Genomic DNA, 20,328 nt, shown 5'->3' with positions numbered 1-20,328 from the left:
ACTTCTAGGGCCTCGGGTCTGTGCCTTCTTTCTGGCCCTTTTCACTGGTTCACAAAGGGCTCTGCTCAACTGCCACCAGCTGGGGGTGTGCGGGCTGGGATGGGGAGCAGCAGAATACTCAGGCCCCCATTTACATGCAGCCTGATACTCACTGTCCCAGGGAAGTCCCTTATCTCTATTTCCTCACTTCCTCTACTCCTCAGCCCAAGGAGAGACAGGCCAGGCTGAGGGACCTGTCCCCTCTATGCCAAAGGCCAGGGCAAATCTCAGTGCCCCTCCCCGCTGTGAGTGTGGATAGTGGAAGTAGCTAGGTGAGAAAGGGCGGCAGGGGCACAGGCAAGTGTGTTCCTGTAGGTGAGGACTGACGCTTACGCGCTCGAAGTGCTCAGAGGTCAAGGGTGCCGGGCAGAGGGCGAGTTGAGCGCATGCTGCATCACAGACCGAGCCCAAGAGAACCATGGGCTTGATTTGCCCGCCCTGGAGTAGATCGAGACCTGAGTGACCCCGAGGAATACGGTCTGCGTGGGGGCAGGCCAGAGGGGGGGATAATGGGCTCATAGATCCAGGGAAAGCTGGGCGGAGCCAGCAGCTGGCCTGTATCAGCCACCTCAGGGAGTTGCACCGCAGCTGCCGCCGCCACCACCACTGACAGACAAAAGGAAGGCTTGGCTGAGCTGGGGGCAAGGCGGGGCGGCTGCTCCAGCCCAGATCGGGGCCTGAGCGCCTTTGACGGCTCTTTGGCCACAAGCCATGTGTTGTCAAAGGCCTTATCCCCAAATCTTGGGGCCTCGGGCAGCCTATCTTCTGGCTGGGCTTCTTGACGCCCAGCTGACGCCCCAATCAGACTCCCCAATTCCTGCAGCTGTTTGGGCCAGAAAAGTCCTCAGGGGTGTTTGTAATCTCTTTCCCCCAGCCCACACCTCTCCCTCTGAATCACTTTCACAAGCAAACTGCCTGGAGAACAGCCTGAGTGCAGCGTGCTCTGGTGGGCCCCAGAATCCCCAGAGCTTCAATTTGGGGAGAGTGGGGAACTCTGAATAGATAGAATTAATCCAAAATCTTGAGATATATGCTGGGGTAAAGGCGGTGGAAGAAGCCGATTCTGACTGAGGAAAGGTTTTCTGGACGAGGTGACACTTAGGCCTTCAAGGACAGCTGAGTACGGGAGGGTGGGGCAGGGAGGCATTAGGGGCATGAGGCCCAAAACATGGACAGTTTTGAAACATGGCAAGTTTTCAGACTCTTGGAGATCGTGTATTTACCCATGCCAGTGGCAATTTGGTGTCCCCACCTTGGTCTGTTGCCTGCTCAGCAACTGGAGGGGGTGGCCTTCACTATACCCCTCCCCCAAGTCCTCTGCCACCCAATCTTCATCCTCTTCATCCATGGAAGCCTGGAGCCTTCAGCCCTCACCAGCTATGCACAAGGATTCCCTTGGTTTCATGGAGTCAGACCTCAAATAGCAGGAGATTTAGGCTTTAAACTTGTGTTCTGGCAACACTTCAGCTGGCTGTTCCTCCCGCTTGTCCCTGCCTCTTTGCTGCCTAGATTCGGCCTCTAGCTTCCCTCAGTTACTGTCCCAGTTGGGAAAGTTTCTGGCTCCCCCACTTAGAGGACTGCAGAATAGGGACACTAGCTGGGTTTATTTTCAGAGCCTAGTGCTCATGGCTGCGCTCATACAGACAAGGAATGTTTGCTGAATTACTCAGTGGAGGGCTAGCCTTCCTGCTCCCTCTTGTTCCTTGGAGCTGCTTTTGCTCTCCTGGGCACTGGCTTCCTCTCCTCCTCAACTACCCTCTCCCCTTTTCCCGACCTGACTTCACCTAGTGCAGGTACTTGAAGGCCAGCTGAATCTTGTATAGACAGCCAGGTCTCCAACTCTGACTATCCCCATGTGTGTCCTGTGACCCCCGCCCCCGCCTTTTTAGATTCCTCCCATAGTGCAATTCTTTGGATTTTTCTTTAAATCTTCAGTCCTGCAATGGTCACTATCCAACCCAAGCCCCACTCTCTCTCACCTCTCTTGAATTAGGACACCTCCACTCAGGCCTGCATCGTATGTTATAACATGCAAAGACAGTGAGAGCTCACCTCCAGAAAAACTTCCCTTCAACAAAAAAAGCTGATGTGGGTGGCCTGGCTTCACTTAGCTCACCTTCTGAGTTTTACATGTGGAGGGTCCTCTACCCCTCTCCTTTAGTCATTCACTGAGGGGCCACCTTCTTGACGGCACTCAGAGGATTTCTGAGGGAAGCAGTACACAAGGAAAAACATGAATGTGTGGTAAGACAAAAGAAAAAAGATGCTTTTTAAAAGGTTTTATTTCAAAAAATAAAGCTGCAGTTAATTTCACATAAATATCTGGGGAGGGAAGGGGAGAGGGATGGGGCAGGGACTTGGCCCCTACCTCCTCTTCTCTTTCACACTGTATTGTAAAAGCAAAGGGGATGGCTAAGGAGACAAGAAGGGGAAGAAGTAGTCAGTGGCAGCATTCTTACCCAAAAGGCTACTCAGCCCACCACCACCCTGGGGACTGCCTGGGCCCTGGCTCACCTTGCCGAACCAGCGGGACAGCCATATCTGCTTCATGGTCATATGATCAGGGAGAACTTCGTTGTCAAAAAGGAGTTGTACCTAGTAGGGAAACGCGGGCACAGTTTTAGGAACTCTCCTCTCCCACAGGTCAAGAACTAACCTGCTCTACTCTAGACTGTGACCCTCCCTTTATAGCCCCTTCCCTCCCCCCAAAAAAACCTTCTGTGGAAATACTTACATGCTGGGGATTTAGCATCAAACGATGACATAAGACCCTCCGGAGATGGCGAACCTCAGCTCTAACAGAACATCGGACATATTTGTTCTGGGGGTAGAGAGGGGAGGAAAGAGAACAAAGTGTGTGAGGGAAGTGCCCTGCGGAGGTAAGTATCCTTAGAGAGGCTCTCCCCTCATCCTCGCTCACCTGCAGGATGCTTTTACTCTTGTCTTTGCCAGAACTGGAGGGAAACAGACACAAGTTAGGGAGCCCTATCTTTCCCCTGCACCCCATCCAGAGCCATGATACATTCTTTTCAAGGGAATAGATACTCCCTCTGCTTGCCCTCTTCCGGAGCCCCTCCCTGGCTCTGAACCTTTGACACTGTCATTTCAGATAGCCCAGGCCCTGCCCCTCACCTCAGCCGCTCTAGGCATAGGCTCAGCTGCTCATCATATCGATAGTAATGGGCTTTAGAGTGGTCAAAGCTGCTGAAGGGAAGGCCGAGGTTGCTCAGGGCTGGCTCTGAGAAAGACAGAGTAGTAACTAGGGTGGCACAGGTTCCATACTCATTTTCCCCCAGAGAGCAAAACTGGGCAGGAGGAATGCTCTGGGGCTTTACCTTACCCTCCTGCTGCCAAGGGACATACCTTCCCCACTAGGCTGGGTGACTCGGTCCAACCCTCGGGACTGGTAGAATTCTCGAATCCGCTTCTCTTCACCTAGAACGGAGTGGAGTATAGGATGTAAATATTAGCTCTCCCTCATTCTTTTCCCCCCCCCTCCTTCCACCTCTTCCCCCACTCTGGTTCAAGCCGTTGTTTCTCAGTCTAGTTGTGTAGGACACAGCTCCCTGGCCCATGCTGGTATTATGAGCCTTGCGCTCCCCTGGGCTGAGGTAGTTGGTTGTCGTCCATTGGTGGGCAGCTCATGCCAACCTCTGGCTGCTCAGGGCAGCCCAACTCCAGGGAGAGCCATTGCTCACAATCTTAGCTGTAGAGAGTGCAACTCACTGGCCCAGGTGGAAATCGAACCGGCGACCTCAGTGTTAGGAGGAGGGGGCTCCGACCACCTGAGCCACCAGGCAGGCCGCCTCCCTCACTTTTTGTCAACTTCTTTAACTACACGATTCCCACCAAAGCCCTGGTCACCTCAAGCTGCCACCCAGCATGAGTCCTCAAGAGGCCCCTCAAAGTCAGGTTGGTCACTTACTGTCTTGCAAGCCAGGCACTAGCTTGTATACGATGTCCTGCATGACCCGGTCCAGTTTGAGGTTGAGCAGTGGCTGTGTCTCATGGATCTTGATGTTGCACATGGGGCAATACTTGCTGGTTTGGAGGTACTTCACAATACAACTCTTGCAGACTGCGCAGGGAAAGAAAAGCAGACTTTCAGGCTCTTTGGGAATCACGTTCTTGGACTGGATAGGGTGCCTGTGTGGTTGGGACAGACAGCCCAAAGGCTGACAGCCAGCCTGGTGAGGACTAGGGCCTGGAAGAACCAGCCAGACTCCAGGACACTCACAAGTATGAAGACACTCTGTGATGGTGGTAGCATCCACGAAGTAGCCAGCGCACAGGCAGCAGACGATGTGCTCATTTAGATCTTTGATCTTTACTCGGACCTCCTCCTGTGGACACACCCTTTAGTTACCGATCACTCTCCCCAACCCCAACCTTTGAGCCTTCCCCAGCTTGGGAGTCGCCTCTTTCACCAGACTCCACCGCCAAACCCCACACCCTGCGTGGTCAGCCGAGTATTAGCTCCTGGGGGCTGACACTCCCCCTATGCCCAGCAGAGGGCTCCGCGCACAGCGGGGGCTCGCTTCACGTGGACTCGCCGGACCTTCCTTTCCCCGGGGAGACTGCACGACGTGGGCGGCACAATGCGCAGGCGTCCTAGCACTGAATTTGGCAGCTGGACCGCAATCGCGCAGGCGCATTAGGTCCCCTGTCTCTGCGCAGGCGCACTGGGCGCCCGGCCAGCCACAGCCTGTCCACTATGCTGCCCCAGTTCGCACCGCTAGCCGACCACGGCAGTAACCCTGCCGCCCCTGCACCTCGTTCCGTAGCGGATCCATCTTGTATACTGACTGGAGCTGGTTCCGAAGCCTCATCGCGATCGCAATCTGGCCCCCCTGAGGAGACGCCATCTTAAAGGCTGATCCCAGCCTGCCACTTCCGGTGCCGCCTGCGGGGCGGGACTTGTCGCCCAGCAACGAGGGCTCAGGTCTTTTCGGATTCGCTGACCCTCTGTAAGGCCCCGCCCATGTCCCTTTCTCCCCGTGTGCTCACCTGAGCCCCACTGGCCCCTCCCCCTCCTCAATCCTTAATTAGGGAGTGGGGGGCCGTGGGGAGGGGTCCTATCTCTTTGACTTCCTGTAGTAATCATCACAATAGACCCTACCGTGTCTCGGGACTAACTTTTGGAGCCTGCAAAAGACTTCCCCCTCCTACTGCCAAAGACCCGGAGGGTCTTCGCCCGCCAAAGCCCGGGGTCATCCAACTCCTGTGACAGCGACCCCGCTAAAGAAGCCCCTCTGGGGCCCTCTCTTCGTAATATCTCCCTCGTCAGCTGACGCGTCCGCGTTACGGAGCTTCATCCCGAAGGCGGGCCTTTCCCCGGCTCCACAGCGGGAGTTTCTCGGGCTTTGCGGAGTCTTGGGGAGGGTGGCGGGGAGGGAGGTACCCCTAGGGACTTGGTAGTGATCTTACATCGCCCCCCTCCATCCTCCTCCTGCCGCCGGGGATGGGGGGGGGCAGGCCCTGGTTAATGATGATGATTCAATCATCGGCGCCTGCGGAGGCCTGGGACAGACTAATGCAGAGCAGATGCGAAGGAGGAGGGGAGGACGACTAGGACACTACAGCACACGGACTCGCTGAGGCAGCGAGTCCCTGCAGTAGCATAAGCCCAGCCTCGTATTTGGGGAGGACGCAGGAGCCCCGAAAGCTTGTACACCACTGTCTCTAAGTATTTACAGTGGGATTAAAAAACAAGGACAAATTTACAGTGAAGTGTTAATACCAAGTGCAACTGGAGATTCAAAAAGGGAGAAATCCCAGTGGAGACCCCGAAAGGCTTTCTGAAGGAAGTGGGACTTTGTGTGGACACCATTTAGAGTGTGTGCGTACCGTAGGTGGGGGCGGGGGAAATAAGATGTGTGGTGGAAATGGACAAGAACCGCAGACTGGAGGGGAGTGACCGGAGAGGGAGAGGAAGGAGACCAAGGTGTGGATTCCAGAGTCTTGGTATTAGAAGCAGGGCCTTATGGATTTGGGACTTTTAGACTGTGAGCAAAAGGGGACTAGCAGACTTGAATGGAGGGAGTTACCCTATGAAAGAAACATTTTTGTTCATTTATCTTCAGAGTGAATTGGAGTGCATAAGCAGCAAGAAGTTACGAGATTAGTGATTTTTTAACTACTTCTCACTACAAGCCACTGCTTACCTCCCTGGGCCAAGATGCCATCATGTCTCCTCTGGATGAGTACAGTGGTTTCTTGCCAGCTTTTCTTGCTTCTACAGTTGCCCATGTTCAACACAGCAGCTCAGAGTGATTCTGGTGAAAAATGAATAAAAAAGGATACAAGAAAGTTTTTCGAGTTGATGGATATGTTTATTGATTGTGTTGATCGTTTCACTAGTGTATACATATGTCAAACTTATCAAATTGTAAATTTTAAATATGTGCAGTTTAGTGTATGTCAGTTTTACCTTAAGAATGTTGTTAAAAATAAAATTTTCAGGTGTGTTAACTTTTCTGTTTAAAATTTCCGGTAGCTTCCCTTTGCAATCAGAATAAAAGGCAAGGTCCTTACAATGGTCTTCAAGGCCTTGCATGATCTCTCGCAGTCATTCAGTGTCACCAGCCATCCTGGACCCCTCACTGTTTGTTCCACAGATATACCAGGATATATACTCCCACTGTGTCCCAAATTTGAAATGCTCAGATATCCAAATGGCTCCTTTCTTCCTTTAAGTCTTTACTCCAAGAGGCCTTCAGTGATCATTCTAGATAAATCATAACTCCCTACCCTTACACCACTTCTCCCCTTTCCTCGCTTTATTTTCTTTCTTAGCATTTAATATTATTTAATATCGTGTATATTTTTCTTGTTTTACACCTGCCCTCTCCATGAAAATGTAAGCTTCTCAGTGGCAGGGAATTTTTGTTGTTGTGTTTACACAGCTATATCTCCAGTGCTAGGTGCAGAGTAGGTGTTTAATCAAAATTTTCTGGATGAACAAATGAATGAATGTAGGTGGTAGTGATGATGGCCTAGACTAGGCGTTTGTCAGTAGAAATGGAGCTGCATATGAAACATTTCAAAGGAAAGCATAATAGGAGGAAGTGAATGAGCTTGGGATGGGAGCCTGTTCTCCAGCCTGGTGGCTGCAGCAAATGCAGATGGAGCTGGCCAGAAGGCTAGAACGGTGGGGCTGGAGCACAAATGTCAGAACAGGGGATAGAGGTCCCAGAGTTTTCTGGGTGGATGTAATAGATGGGACTATTGGAGTGGATGAAACCTGAGCATATGTAGAGAGAGAAAGCTGAAGCCTGAGCTCTAAAGAATGCTCAGTTTTCAGTGGAAGAAGAAAAATCAGTGGAGGAAAAAAAAACATAAGCAGTGACTATGAAAGCCCGAAGATATAGAATAAGACAACATTACGGAAGCCAAAAAAAGGGACATTTCAAGAAATAATTGGTGATCAACAAAGTAAAACATGTCAGAGAGTCCTGGGATAATGGAGGCAGTGGGTATAGGCATTAAAAGGGAAAAGAAAATTTCTCTTAGAGTCAGGCAAAGACTTTGTCTAGATAATAGAGATCTAAGACAGCTGGGGGTAGGAAGGACTAAGTTAATTAGAGACATGATGATACCGGAGTGGGGCCATCTTGGAGGAAGGACACTGCACCACCAGCAGGAGGAAAGGGAAAGCACAGAAGCACAGGCTGGGGATGTGGCCTCTTCCTGGGAAGCTGCAGGGTGGAAACTTGAAAACTTGAAGAGTTGGGGGCCACATGCATGTAGGAGACAGTGAGATGGATCCAAAGCGGTGTGTATGGGGTGTGAGGGTGTGAACACCACAACCCCCATCTTCAACATAAACTAGAAGGAACCATCCTTTCCAGAGAATCGGAATCAGCAAGGTGAAAGCAAGCAGAGAAATTCCTAGGACTGTGCTGACAGAACAGGATGCCCTTTGTTCTTGAAGAGGAGCACTAAAATATTTTAACTTCCTAGAAGATTTGCATGTCTGTGACCATTCTCCTCAAAGGGTCAGGTGCCCTCCTGGGTGGCAGTGCCGTCTGTGCTGACCTCAAAACGCAGTCTGTACAGTAAGCAGGGCTGCAGGTCTGCATGATGCTGCCATTTCTTCCTTCATTGATTCACTCGTTGACTCATTTGAGAAGGATTTATTCGGCTTGGTTGGAGACACACTAGTGCCCACCTTCTCCTCAGAGGCCCATCCCTAGCACAGAGGGTTAAGGGACTGACAAACTCCTAACCTGCAGGCCAGTCCCCTTCAGAGGCTTTATTTGCTTTGCTGTTTCCCTAGGCTTTCTGTTCACATCTGGTGGGATACAGCCAGTGCTCTCTCTGAAGGTTTTGCCTGAACAGGAGAAGTTTCAAGAATCCTAGTAGCCCCACCCCTCTGCTGCTGAGAAAGGGAGCTTGGGCTTCTGTGAAGAGCCAGGGGAGGTGATAATGTCTATCTTCTCCACCAAGATAAAAACACACCTGCCAAATCTGCAGGAGCCCCCACTCCCTTTCAGAAGGGCTGTTGGCAGGGTTCGGGGAGGCCTGGAGAAATTGGATAATGGAGCTAGGCAAGGTTGGGAAAGGTTCGTCACATATTAATGCCCACTGCCTCCCTCCCTTTCAGACTGAGGCTTCTGAGAACACGGAGGGGCTGGTGGCTTTGGGTGGGGAGAGAGCCCACTCCCTCTTTTCTCTTATCTTCCTGCCCAGATGCCCAAATATCATTCCTGGTTCCCTAGAGAGAAAAGGCCCCTCACCCTGCCCCAGGCACCAGGCTGCCAGCCCATCTGCTGGGGAGAAAGGAGGGGCAGAGTCTTTCCCATTAGATCCTGGAGAATCAACTGGAAGATCCATGCTCCCAGGGAGACCCATCTACTAGACTTAGATGGCATGTTGGCTCCCATGGGTAATGGGCAGCCGGAGCTGAGCACCGAGTGGGCTAGGGTTGAGGGGCTAGGGCCGGCACAGCCAGAAGGGGTCCTTTGGCCACCCCCTGTCTGAGGCAGGTTGAGCTGTTCATTGGTGCCAACCCGCCACGGGATGGTAGGAACACCCCCCTCCCTGCGCCCAGTCTCACCGGCTCGCAGGCGCCAGGCCCCCCCCAAGCCCGGGTGGGCCAGGGAAGGTAATGTAATTCCGACCCAGCTAACCCGATTATGACGGCCTGCACCGGGCCGGGCGGCGGCAGGGGCGGGTCTAAGGCGCAGGGGCCCACCCGGCCAGGGGTCCCATCCCAGGGAAGGACGCAGAGTTCACACACTCCCAGCTTCTGGGTCTGTGGCCAAAGGTCACAAGGTCACCAAGCGGCTTCGGTCTTTTCCCCACTTCCCTCCTCTAACACGCTCCAGGCACAGTTTTCTGGGCTTGGGTGGGGTGAAGCGTCTATGGGAAATGAGGCTGGGATTCTCCGAAGGCTTCAGTGAGGAGCCAAGTGTCGCCTGTGGCGATTTCGTCCTCCCTCTTTGAAGGAGGGAAAGTGTGTGAGAAGAGACTCCCCGGGAGCAGCGCCGAGGGGCAGAGTCCCGCGTTGGTGGTCCGCTCTCGGGGGCAGAACGTCAGCCTCAAGCTCTCACCCGCCTGAGTTGAGCCAAGGGTCCGCTTTACACGGATTTCAGAAAATCAAAATTCTAAGCAGCACAGGGCACCAATTATTGGCGCTCCCGGAAGGAGCTATGGGTCCTACGGGAGAGGCCAGGAGGTGCACCAGGACACTGGCCGAGAGTGGTTGTTCCCCGCCCTAGCCCACCGGACGCGTCCTGCCACCACTTTCCCACACCTGTCCTCTTCCTAGGCCTCCAACTCGCCGGCGCAGTTCCCCAAGCCGCTTCCCATCGCATCCAGGAAGCCATAACGAGATTTGGTCTTCGAGGGCACTTAGGCGAGGGCCACAACGAATCCGGCAATAGGCTGGCAGGACCCATCGGGAGGCGAACAGTGGGGGCTGTGGGAGGAGGCACCTGCGAGGAAGCGGGTGAGGCCGAGGAAGCCCAAAGGCGGAGGCCGGTGAGGATGGAGCTGCGGTGCGCATCTCGGCTGACTCAGCGCGCAGCGACCCAGGCAAGCTCTGGCCCCTCCCGTGCTAAGCCTGGTTCCTAACACCCTCGTCACCCCCACCCCACCCCCTCTATCCCTGCAGGCCAGTCTTCCCAGCGCTTGGCGCAAACAAGAGTCTCTTCCCCTTTAACGGGCCGGGCCCCGCCCCTGCCCTACCCCCAGTCCCCACTGCCCACCGGAGTCTGATCTGTCAGTCATTGCCCCAGCCCAAGCCGGCCAACCCTCTCCACCCCGGACTCCGGCAGAGGCCCGGTAGCAGCCCAGGGTCCATCTGCGCTTCAGAGACAGAAAGGGCGCTCCTGGGGCCCTGGCCGGTCGCGCTCCCCAGGGATGCGAGTCCTTGCACCGACGCCCGGCAGAGGCCGGCATGGGCGCGGCTACTCTCGGAGCACAGGGATGAAGCTGTGTTGGGGGCCCCGGCGCCCCGCCGCAGCCAGTCCCGCGGGCCCCTGAGGCCGCCGCCCCGAGCGCTCAGCTGCTGGGCTCTCAGAGCTGCCTGGGGCGCCCTGCCAACCACCGAACCTCCTGCGGTCCTTCCTGACCCGGACCCATGGAGCCAGCAGTGCTGGCCTCGCACAACCACCCTCACCACGAGCCAATCAGCTTCGGCATTGATCAGATCCTGAGCTGCCCAGAGCCCCCCGGGAACGGCCTAGGCCCGGGTCACGCGGGCCAGGGCCATGGGGAGAGTGCCGCGTTCTCGGGTGGGTTTCACGGAGCCTCAAGCTACGGCCCCGCGGGCTCTTTGGGCCCGCTACCTGGCAGCTCCGGCGTGGGTCCGGGCGGCGTGATCCGCGTCCCGGCGCACCGCCCGCTGCCAGTGCCGCCACCCGCGGGAGGTGCGACTGCGGTTCCTGGCCCCTCGGGCTTGGGCGGAGCCGGGGGCCTAGCGGGACTCACCTTCCCATGGATGGACAGCGGCCGCCGCTTTGCCAAGGACCGGCTCACGGGTGAGGTTGCCCAACCCCTCCAGCGTTATGCCCCACACTGACCCGGTTTTCTCATCTTTGATCCTTCTGATCCAACTCCTGGTCTCCTTTAATCGCCCTCCCTCCCAGGTCACCCCAAGGGATCCTGCTCCAACTTGTTTCTCTTGGTCCCATTAGCTGAGGCGATGGGGAGGGAGCTGCCGTCGATGTCCGCGCTCTCCTCTGCAGTCCACTGTTCACACCGCGGGGAGGGCAGGGTGTAGTTATGGGGACGATTCTCCCTCACCCAAGGGGGAGGGCCGTTTCTTCTGAGGCTCTTTCTTGTCAGGAGGCCTCCACTGATGCGGGGTCGAGCTTGGAGCACCGTTAAGGACCGTGCGCGGGAGCTCCGCGGCCCAGGCAGCCGCGCTTTCTTCTCAGGGACGCCTCAGGCCGCCCTGCAAACCCTGCCCTGATCTTCCTTTTTCCATGCAGCCGCGCTCTCGCCCTTCTCTGGGACGCGCCGCATCGGCCACCCCTACCAAAACCGGACCCCGCCGAAGCGGAAGAAGCCGCGCACGTCCTTCTCCCGCTCGCAGGTACTGGAGCTGGAGCGGCGCTTCCTGCGCCAGAAGTACCTGGCCTCCGCCGAGAGGGCGGCGCTGGCCAAGGCCTTGCGCATGACCGACGCTCAGGTCAAGACGTGGTTCCAGAACCGACGCACCAAGTGGCGGTGAGGCGTGGGGCGGGGAGGGACCGCGGGCCGGGCCAAGTGGTGGTGAGGAATGGGGCGGGCGAGGGCTGGCCTCGCTAACCCCGCACCTCCGCTCGCCCAGGCGCCAGACGGCAGAGGAGCGCGAGGCGGAGCGGCACCGCGCCGGCCGGCTGCTCCTGCACCTGCAGCAGGACGCGCTACCGCGGCCGCTGCGGCCGCCGCTGCCCCCAGACCCGCTCTGCCTGCACAACTCGTCGCTCTTCGCTCTGCAGAACCTGCAGCCCTGGGCTGAGGACAACAAGGTGGCTTCCGTGTCCGGGCTAGCCTCGGTGGTGTGAATGACGCCTGCCCGGCCGGCCGAGCGCTTTTCTGGACCGAGGAGCCGCGTGGAGCGCGGGGCCCAAGGCTTCCCTCGCCGTGGTCCCGAGGCAGGGCAGCGCGTAAGGAGGAGCCGGCCTTGAGGCTCTCGTCGAGGGCTGCTCGGCCACCGCCGGCTCCCAGGCCAGCGTGGCGCGCTCGCTCTGCACGCTGAGATGCGGCCTTTCCCGCGTTTTTCACTTGGATTGTCGCACGGCTGCTGGAACCTGAGGCGCCGAGAGGGCGGGACCTGAAGTACGGGAGCCAATGAGGTGCGGGGAGGTGGGGCGGGCTGGCCAATGGGAGCTGCTCTTCTGAGAGACACAGGAGTCTTCGGCGGGTGGGTCGGAAGTGCAGTTCTGCCGGGCTGCAGCAGGTCAAAGGTGGTGCTGGATGCGGCAGTCCGCACTGGCTGGGAGGGTACCAAAGGTGTGAAGGAAGGAAGGAAGACGCCAACGACAGCGGAGTAATGGACGAGGTGCTGGAAAGCGAGTCCGACTGTGACAGGAATCAGAGTTATCCACATTGGGCATCTCACCCTTCTGTAAAATAATCGCTAAGGATTCCTTCCTGACTTTAAGCCTCATGTTGTCCATGTATGTTCAACCTGTTGACTACGTCCTCCTATTTGAGAGCTTCACAATGTGCCTGGGTGGCAGGGGAGACAGATACTTCTCTTTCATCTTTCACCGGATGAATGGGAATATCTAGGAACATTTATCCTTCAGGGACAGAGAGGATAGAGGAAGAAGCAGTGGACAAATTTAATGGGCCCAGTGAATTTAGGGTGAGCAGAACTTGGCAAATAATTAGGAAGTAATAGACCTAAGAAGAATCAAAGATAACTCTGAGGCTGGAAATGTAGGAGATCAGGAAATCAATGGTATTGTGGATGATGAAGGGGGAAATTGGGAAGATAGGAGCAGGGTTAACTCTGCAGGCAAAACTAAATGCTAGACCTACAGAGAATAAATTCTGGAAAAATGCTTTGGGGGAGGTTAGTTGACATTCACATAGAGGTGGAGATAGATGGAATGATGAGAACAGAATCTCCAAGGGAGGAAATTCTGAGGAGGAAAGCAGAGTTCTAAGGACTAAATCTTTTTTCCCCCCACCAAATTCTACAAACACATAATGTGCAAGATGATGGAGGATATTAAAGTTAGTAGTCCAAAGGAAGAAAAGGGAAACGAATACCCAGCCTGAAAGAAAGGAAACCATGAAGTTCCTGACGTTGTTAGAAAGACTTTAGGTTGTGGGCAGGCCAGGGCTGCCGGGAAGCTTGTTGATGGAAGGTTGAGATTTTGGGGATGGCTGGAATAGCTTTGAGATTTCGGAAGGAGCTGGATTTAAGTTGTATGAGGATGAAAGGGAAAATTTTGTCTGATTCTCTAGAAGCCCCTTTCTCCCTCCCCTGGAATCGGGAGCAGTGTGGTAGCGAGAAGTGAGCTTTAGGCAGGATCAGAGGCCAACTGTAGTCAAACTACTCACGTTCTGTGTTAGTGACAGCTAGATCAGCAGACCACAAAGACTTGACTAGAATGGGAACCAGCAAGGGGATATCGCTGGAGAAGTTGGCCCTGAGTCTTTGATATTGTGTCATCTCTAAGTCATGAATGTTGTATATGCTGATACAAAACCAAACTCAAATTTGGCACCATAGAAAAAGAACTTTTATAGCCCAGAAGGGAGCACAAGGATGGGTTTGGCTTAAGTTGGGGATAAGGGGGCATGTCAGTCCCTCTCCAGTAATTAGAAGAAGGCTAAGGAAAGGGTCCTACCTTATGCAGACTATGGCTTACCCACTTCCCTCTACTCTCAGCCCACCATTTATTGAGACTCAGGTGCCATGATTTATAGCTGACCCTACACTTTGGTCTTCTCAATTAGTGCTAGACTGAGGGAGGATCTAAGGTGATGATATGAACTCTGCTCCATTCCTTAGGCAGGTCACTGCAGGACACAGGCATCTCCAAACTCTTGGGTGGAGGAGGATTCACTCTCTGTTGAAGCTGTTGAAGAAGCTACCATCTCTTCCCTCAGCTGGTTCAGGAAATCTCTGCTTTCACTGGGGGGCAGGTTACTCAGGAAGTATGGAGGGGCCAACTCCACTAGCCTGACGGAGAGAGTCATAATTAGATCATTTCTGTATCCTCCCTCACAATGCAGATTTTTAAACTTCTCACCACCCGTTCCACAAACCCTATCTTCTCAAATCATGTTACTACAAATCACTGAGATTCCCCTCTTCTTCTTAAGGTTCTCTGACTCCCCAGCTATAACTTTGTCCCCAGGAAGAGGAATGGGCGGTGTAGGAGGGGTGTCAGAGAACTCACATCTGTGGTTGAATCTCAGAAACAATGGAAAGGCAGTTGTCTTTGGAAATGGAGAAACTGTGGTAAATCACCCATGGTGGGGGTCTGGCAGGAGCCCGACGGCTTCGATAGCAGCAGTATGGGGAGAGCTGGGCCACATGCTTATGGGTTAGGAACAGGTAATTTCCAGTGCCATCTGTGTCTCGGGCCACCTCATTGAAAGGCAAAGATATTGAAGGAATAAGTGTGAGAGAAGAGGCAGACAGTAGAAAAATATAAAGGGGGTTAAGAAAGAATTAGTAAGAGTGGTGACAGTTTTAAAAGTAAAGCATTACCTCTAGATGTTACACCCCCTACCATATCATATGGCATTTCCCACAGCTCCTTGTACCCCAAAGGCTCAAAGGAAAAGTTTCTCCTGGTTCTAAAGAATCCTTTGAATGGCCACCTGGACCCGAGTTTCAGAGGTGGCATACCAATCTTTGGTCCCTCTGCCTCCTGCTACTTTCATGACTCCCTCTTTCCCCTAACCTTAAGGAAGTAGCCAGACACCAGTGCTTTCTGAAGGTCTCTGCGATTCTTCTCAGAGCCAAAGGCTGGTTGGGACAAAGGAAGTTCAATCCGTTGCATGAGTTCTAGGAGTTCTCCTCGCAGTTTCTGAGCTTGGCACAGTGCTGCCCAGTTTAGACCCCGAGTCTGACACCAAGCCTTGTCTGCTCCATCTAGGCGAGGAAAGAGACCAGGGACAACTAAAGTCCTTGAGCTCTCTGAAAGAACTCCACCCTTGGCCAAAGGGCCTCCGCTTCCTGGGCATAGAGATCTGTCAGCTGGTTGCACACCACCTCCCCTCTTTGGAAAATCTGGGATTCTCTTAAGAGGATGCAGAGTGGGCCACTCACTCTGTATAAAGGCTTCATACACCTGGATCAGAGAGCTGTGATCACCATCTGCATGTTCCAGGGCCCGACGTAAGGCAGCTTCTTCTGCGCAGAGCGGAGGACGGGTAAACCCAGGAGCAGCTGGAGGCAGAAGAGAGGAAGGTCGTTTTGGGGACTGAGAGAGGATAGCAGTACAGGTAGAATGGTGAAAAGGGAGAAGTGTCACTTTACTGGGAATTTTATTCAAAAGACATTGATAACTTCTAGGTGCTGTGCACTTTATTAGACATTAAAGAGAAACAAATGAAAGACAGCCTCTGCCCTCAAGTTGCTTAGAGTCTGGTGGGAGAGAATAACAAGCAAACTTGATGAGCACGATAGGTGTGTGGGCCAATATTTGAAGTTTCGGCAGGAATTAGCACAGTGGAGAAGGTGGCAGAGAGACAGGATTCTGGACTGTGGGAGCACCAAGGCGCAGAAGTTCGTAGCATGGCATGTTTCTGCCTAGTGTGGGTGGGGAAATGGCATGTATGGCAGACACAGGATATAAAGCTGGAGAGGTAGGTACGGGCTGGGTCAGGAGAAGCAGGATGTGCTGTGCAAATGAGGTTACAGTCTGACTGGAAGGTCAAGAATAGCTGTGGGAGAAGAGTTTTTAAATACGAGTCCAAGTGTTTGAACAAGTTCACATGACTAGTTAGGAGGCTGCTGATCCAGCTGAGCAGTGATGGGATCTAACACTGGAAGTGACAGTGAATGTGGAGAAGAACTGATGAATTAAAAAACAACAACACCCCCCCCAAAGCAAACAAACATCTAGGATATAAAAATTATATCCTAGGAAATATATAGGAAAAAGATTAATCTAGAATAATGGTAAATGGAGCTGCAGAGATGACGGTATGATTTTGTGGTGGTGATGGTGAAAAGGTTGTTAAAAAAAGTGCCCAAGTTCAGTTTTAGGTTGAAGTACTAAGGAGTCAGATATATAATCGAAGATTCAGAAGAATGGTATTGGCAGGGAGAACAAGGTTTGGAAATTTTAAGAGTGATGGTCACCTTTCAGACCACAGGTGTGGATGAACTTGCTCGGAGAGTTCAGGGAATGAGAAGACATGGGGGACAAGGATAGAACCCCGAGGTCCAACTTACAGTGGATGAGCCGAGGACAAAGAGCCCAAGGAAGAGATTAAGGGAATGGCCAGCAGGTAGGATGAAAACCATGAGGAGTGGTCACAGAAGCTTAGAGGGGTTAGTTTCAAGGTGGGAGTCGTCAGCATTCTCAAATGTCAAAAAAGAAGGTCACAAATAAGGGCGCCAAAGTGTTCATTGGATTTGGTCTTTGGGAGGTCACTGGTGAGCTGGGGCGGTCTCGGTGTGGTGGTAGGCCTGGAGCTGGAAAGCAGTGGGTGAGGCGTACACTAGGTGGAATAGGATGGAAATGATACTGTATAGCTGAAGTGGAGTAGAGGGCTGAAGAGGAGAGGTGTGGAGTGTTAGTAATAACAGGAGCGATTTGAGTATGTTGAGAGGCAAGAACCAGCAGGAAGAAAAGGTTAGAGACACGAGAGGGATAAGTGATTAAGCTTGGTTCTGTAGGTACTGTGAGGGGTGGAAACTGGAGCCCCAAAACACCAAGGGAAAGGACTAAGTAGCCGAAAGAGCTAAGGAGAGAGGTGAGTTATACCAGTGAGCATGGCAGCGAGGGTGAGCATCTCATCCACACAATCAAACTCGCATGAGGCCAGCAGGGCTTTGGCCAGCTCAGGAGGCAGGGGGAACTCTGACAGGATGACACCCAGGTCTGATAGGTCCCCTTCATCGTCCAGGGCGGCCAGATAGTCTAAGTCTTCCAGGGCCTGCATCAATGTTTCTGGAGCTGGTGAGGAAACAGGGTTTATAGGGCGGGAGTCTCAGAGCCTGATGGTCAGATTTGGTGGGCAGGACTTGGGCAGGAGGGGTGCTCACCGGGCCGGTCCAGGAAGTGACAGTCCCCTGGCTCTGCAATCTGCCTCCTCTTTAGTAGTAATACCACGGGGCTCAGATTTTCCTCACACACCCTGGGTTGGGGCAGTGGAGGAGCCTCTAGTTCTTGGAAGGACTTAGGATACAAGCAGAGGCAGGATCCTGAGGGGAGAAAGACTTGGGAGAGAAGACCACTGTAGATTTTTCAAGGCTTGTGTATTGGTTACTGTTTTCGTGTTTGATCTCAACGAGAGCAAAGGCTCTTACCTGGAGGGGCCCCTTTTGCCCGCAATTGTCTTGCCTCTGCCTGACACTTGCTGATTGGCCTCAACATTTGGGATTCTGCTCGGATCTGAGGATTGTACACCTGTCACCACCCCCAACCAAGGCCAAGACAGATCAGAGCGGGCCATTTGTATCGTAAGTCCCCACACCCCATCATCTCTGTCACTCACGCTTCGAAGCTCCAGTCCTGAGTCAATGACATGTCGGATGGAAGGGAGGGAGAAGGAGAAGTCAGCCAACCAGTGAGTGACCACAACCTTTCGGGCACCCGAGTCTGTGTCCTCGTACACAGCCTGAACGGCTTGACCATGGCCTGGGTGAAGGGGCAGCACCCGTGGTGGAAGCCCTGGGACAGCCAGGGTCCCCACTTCCCTGGACAAGAATTCACAGCACAGGGAAATTTCCTGAGGAGAGGGGTGGGGCATTAGTGCAGTTCTCACCTTTTTGGATCACAGACCCCTTTGAAAAACTGATGAAAGCTATGGCCTTTCACTCTGAAAAAATGCACAACCTCAAAGTTGGGGGAATTATAATTTCAGGAATTCACTGAATCACAAATCTCTGCATTAGACGGAATCAGAGAGGGGGGTAGACCTCTTAACCCTGAAATCCATGAGTTTTCCCTTGGAACCCCAACAGAGAGTGAATATTAGAACTTCAGTGTTCCTAACAAGCAGTGCTCCCATTCCCCGGGACAGGAAGACGGCATAAGCGGCAGCCTGTTTACCTCCTCACTGGGCAGGTACACCAGCACGTCTCCTGGAGCCTCCTTCCGACACAATTCAAGCACAGCTTGGCAGGCAGCTTCCACTCGATCAGTAGGGACAGTGTCCCTGTAGATGGGAGTGGGACACCTACCAGGCCCTCTGGGTACATGTACAATAGGAGGATCGCCCCAGAAGGCTTGGAGCTTAGGTTCAAAGGCTGGGTCAGTAACCACAACCACTCGGGGGTCGTCTGGAAGGTTTCCCAGCCTGGCATCTCGCAGCAGCCCCTGGAGTAAATCTGAGGCCACTGACCGCTCCTGAGCCTCATCCAGCACCAGCACGTCCCAGGCTCCAGTACCCCGGGTCGAGGCCACCTCTTGAAGAAGCAGCCTGTCCCAGCAAAATCTGTTGATGTTGACAGTGAGCAGAGGAGTCAGTGTGGACACTGACCAGCCCCAGAAGTCAGGGGAACTTCTCCCTAGGGGGCCTAGATTTTGATAGTGAAGGTCAGAAAGACCTTTTGACCGGATTCCTAAGCCTGTGGACCTGTAACAGTGACCCACAACCTCACTAACACTGTGCGTAAGCTGTACTCCAGCTGGGAAAGGGAGACTTGTGATGACGGTGAAGATGAATGAGGTGGGCTGGGGTTAAAGGGCTTCCGTGTTGCATAATGCATGATTTAAAGGGTGAGCTGGGCTGAGGGGGAGTATGGCGCGACGTTGGAGGACTGGGCTTATTCCTAGTGGGTAAGGGGAATTAGATGTGGGTTGGGCCTGTAGGAGGCCTCACCTGAGCAGGGTGTGGGGACCAGTGCAGTCCTCCTGGGGGATGCTATATCCAACCTCATGACCTAGGGTCAGGTCCATCTCATCAGCAACCCGCAGGGCCAGACTCAGGGCTGCCAGAGGGTAGGGCTGAGTGACAGTTACCCGGCCCTTCTGGAACCCCCTGGCCAGCGCAAACTCTGCACACCACTGAGGAATCTGGGGTAGGGGTAGGGAAGGACAATCAGTCAGCGAGACACAGGACTTCAGTCAGAAGTGCTAGGGGAGCTATGGCCAGTTTAATGTCTTCTTTCTGGGGGGAGTGTCCTGGTCCTTTACCACCCTGGGGCCAGCCTTAACAGACTCCCTTTGCCCACCTCCCCCATAATCCCTGGCAGCCCAATCCCCGCTTGCCAGGGAAGGGCCAGTTCCCTGGCCCCTCCCTCCTGTCTACTCCCAGAATCCCCCCCCCCCACCTGGGTGCTCTTGCCAGAGCCAGGCTCTCCAGACACCAGTACCACTCCACTGGGGCTACTCTCCAATTGCTCCAAGAAGATAAAGCGAGCAGCCCAGATAGGCAAGGCTCGGCGCTGCTCAAGAAGCTCGTAGTAGTGGGAAGAGAAGGGGAGCCCGTCAAAAGGGTTCACAGCCAGTTCAGACTCCCCAGGGCTCAGGCCAGACTCTTCTGCCAGCCTGAGAAGCTGAGAGGCCATGGTGGCTGACTGGCAGGACCTACAGAAGGTGGGGTAGTCATTAAAACCTTGTACCATCTTACCACCTCAGCCCTGATCCCTAATGTGTACCCTCAGCTGGTAATGCACTGGAATCCATTCTTTCCAGCATTTCTTGCCTGCCAGGAAACGGTGGAGAATTGAGTCTCCAAGTAAGGGACTATCAAAAGGGACTATTAACCTGTAGCCAGGTAGTACAAATCCTGGGTCTCTCTGTGAATCTCTGTAATTCAGCGGCAACAGGAGTTATGTGAGACCCGTGGGAAGGTCCCTGGGGGTGGGAGGGAATAGGAAAAGGAATAAGGGGCTGGAATTGAGGAGCAGGGCCACAAGGATCCTGGATTCAAACCTGCTTGCAGCTCTGAGACGTGTCCCGATGGCAGCCAGTTCCAGACCCGCCCAGCCAGTTCCCACCAACCTTGACCAGCGCTAAGTACAAAGGTAAGTTCCGGCCCCACCCTGGGGCTTGGCTCAAACATAATTCTTAAGACTGGTTCTGGGGTGGAACCATTTGCTCCACCTTATTTAACCTAGTCAGGAGCCTATAGAAAACAGGCTCCAGCAACGACTGAGCATGTGTTAACTTTACAGACACCATGTACTGTAAAAGGCATCCTGGGACGTGT

General features: G+C 53.8%; 3 protein-coding genes across 10 annotated transcripts; 1 reads left to right on the top strand and 2 right to left on the bottom strand.

The window, feature by feature from the left end:
- Positions 1-2,303: 2,303 nt before the first annotated feature.
- PCGF1 (polycomb group ring finger 1) lies at positions 2,304-6,314 on the bottom strand. Of its 3 annotated transcripts, none has more exons than XM_033125058.1 (9): positions 6,204-6,314; positions 4,277-4,382; positions 3,965-4,117; positions 3,403-3,474; positions 3,172-3,277; positions 2,960-2,993; positions 2,774-2,860; positions 2,554-2,634; positions 2,304-2,451 (listed from the first exon to the last, which is right to left on the bottom strand). In XM_033125058.1, exons 1-9 carry the CDS (start codon positions 6,225-6,227, stop codon positions 2,404-2,406), a joined length of 711 nt encoding a protein of 236 aa, XP_032980949.1. In that variant the 5' UTR covers positions 6,228-6,314; the 3' UTR covers positions 2,304-2,403. The 3 variants fall into 3 exon arrangements, with proteins under 3 accessions (XP_032980949.1, XP_032980948.1, XP_032980947.1); XM_033125057.1 differs by lacking the exon at positions 6,204-6,314 and adding an exon at positions 4,812-5,220; XM_033125056.1 differs by lacking the exon at positions 6,204-6,314 and adding an exon at positions 4,812-5,236 and having other exon boundaries at positions 2,774-2,993.
- Positions 6,315-10,215: 3,901 nt separating this feature from the next.
- Positions 10,216-13,576, top strand: TLX2 (T cell leukemia homeobox 2). The gene is made up of 3 exons (XM_033125059.1): positions 10,216-11,024; positions 11,478-11,715; positions 11,819-13,576. The coding sequence occupies exons 1-3, from the start codon at positions 10,625-10,627 to the stop codon at positions 12,033-12,035; spliced, it is 855 nt and encodes a 284-aa protein (XP_032980950.1). The 5' UTR covers positions 10,216-10,624; the 3' UTR covers positions 12,036-13,576.
- A 128-nt stretch (positions 13,577-13,704) lies between these two features.
- On the bottom strand, positions 13,705-20,152 carry DQX1 (DEAQ-box RNA dependent ATPase 1). 6 transcript variants are annotated; one of them, XM_033125044.1, is made up of 12 exons: positions 20,052-20,152; positions 19,448-19,703; positions 18,997-19,190; positions 18,225-18,609; positions 17,668-17,901; positions 17,480-17,579; positions 17,216-17,374; positions 16,935-17,126; positions 15,269-15,388; positions 14,901-15,091; positions 14,391-14,581; positions 13,705-14,170 (listed from the first exon to the last, which is right to left on the bottom strand). In XM_033125044.1, the coding sequence occupies exons 2-12, from the start codon at positions 19,682-19,684 to the stop codon at positions 14,005-14,007; spliced, it is 2,169 nt and encodes a 722-aa protein (XP_032980935.1). In that variant the 5' UTR covers positions 19,685-19,703; positions 20,052-20,152; the 3' UTR covers positions 13,705-14,004. The 6 variants fall into 6 exon arrangements, with proteins under 6 accessions (XP_032980935.1, XP_032980932.1, XP_032980933.1 ...); XM_033125042.1 differs by having other exon boundaries at positions 13,942-14,170; positions 17,216-17,389; positions 20,052-20,119; XM_033125043.1 differs by lacking the exon at positions 20,052-20,152 and adding an exon at positions 19,884-19,900 and having other exon boundaries at positions 13,942-14,170; positions 17,216-17,389.
- Between the last annotated feature and the right edge of the window lie 176 nt (positions 20,153-20,328).

This window comes from Rhinolophus ferrumequinum, chromosome 13 (assembly GCF_004115265.2).
Source record: "Rhinolophus ferrumequinum isolate MPI-CBG mRhiFer1 chromosome 13, mRhiFer1_v1.p, whole genome shotgun sequence".
Taxonomy (NCBI): domain Eukaryota; kingdom Metazoa; phylum Chordata; class Mammalia; order Chiroptera; family Rhinolophidae; genus Rhinolophus; species Rhinolophus ferrumequinum.
The sequence above is the reverse complement of the archived record's forward strand: the minus strand, read 5'-3'. Positions and strand labels throughout refer to the sequence as shown.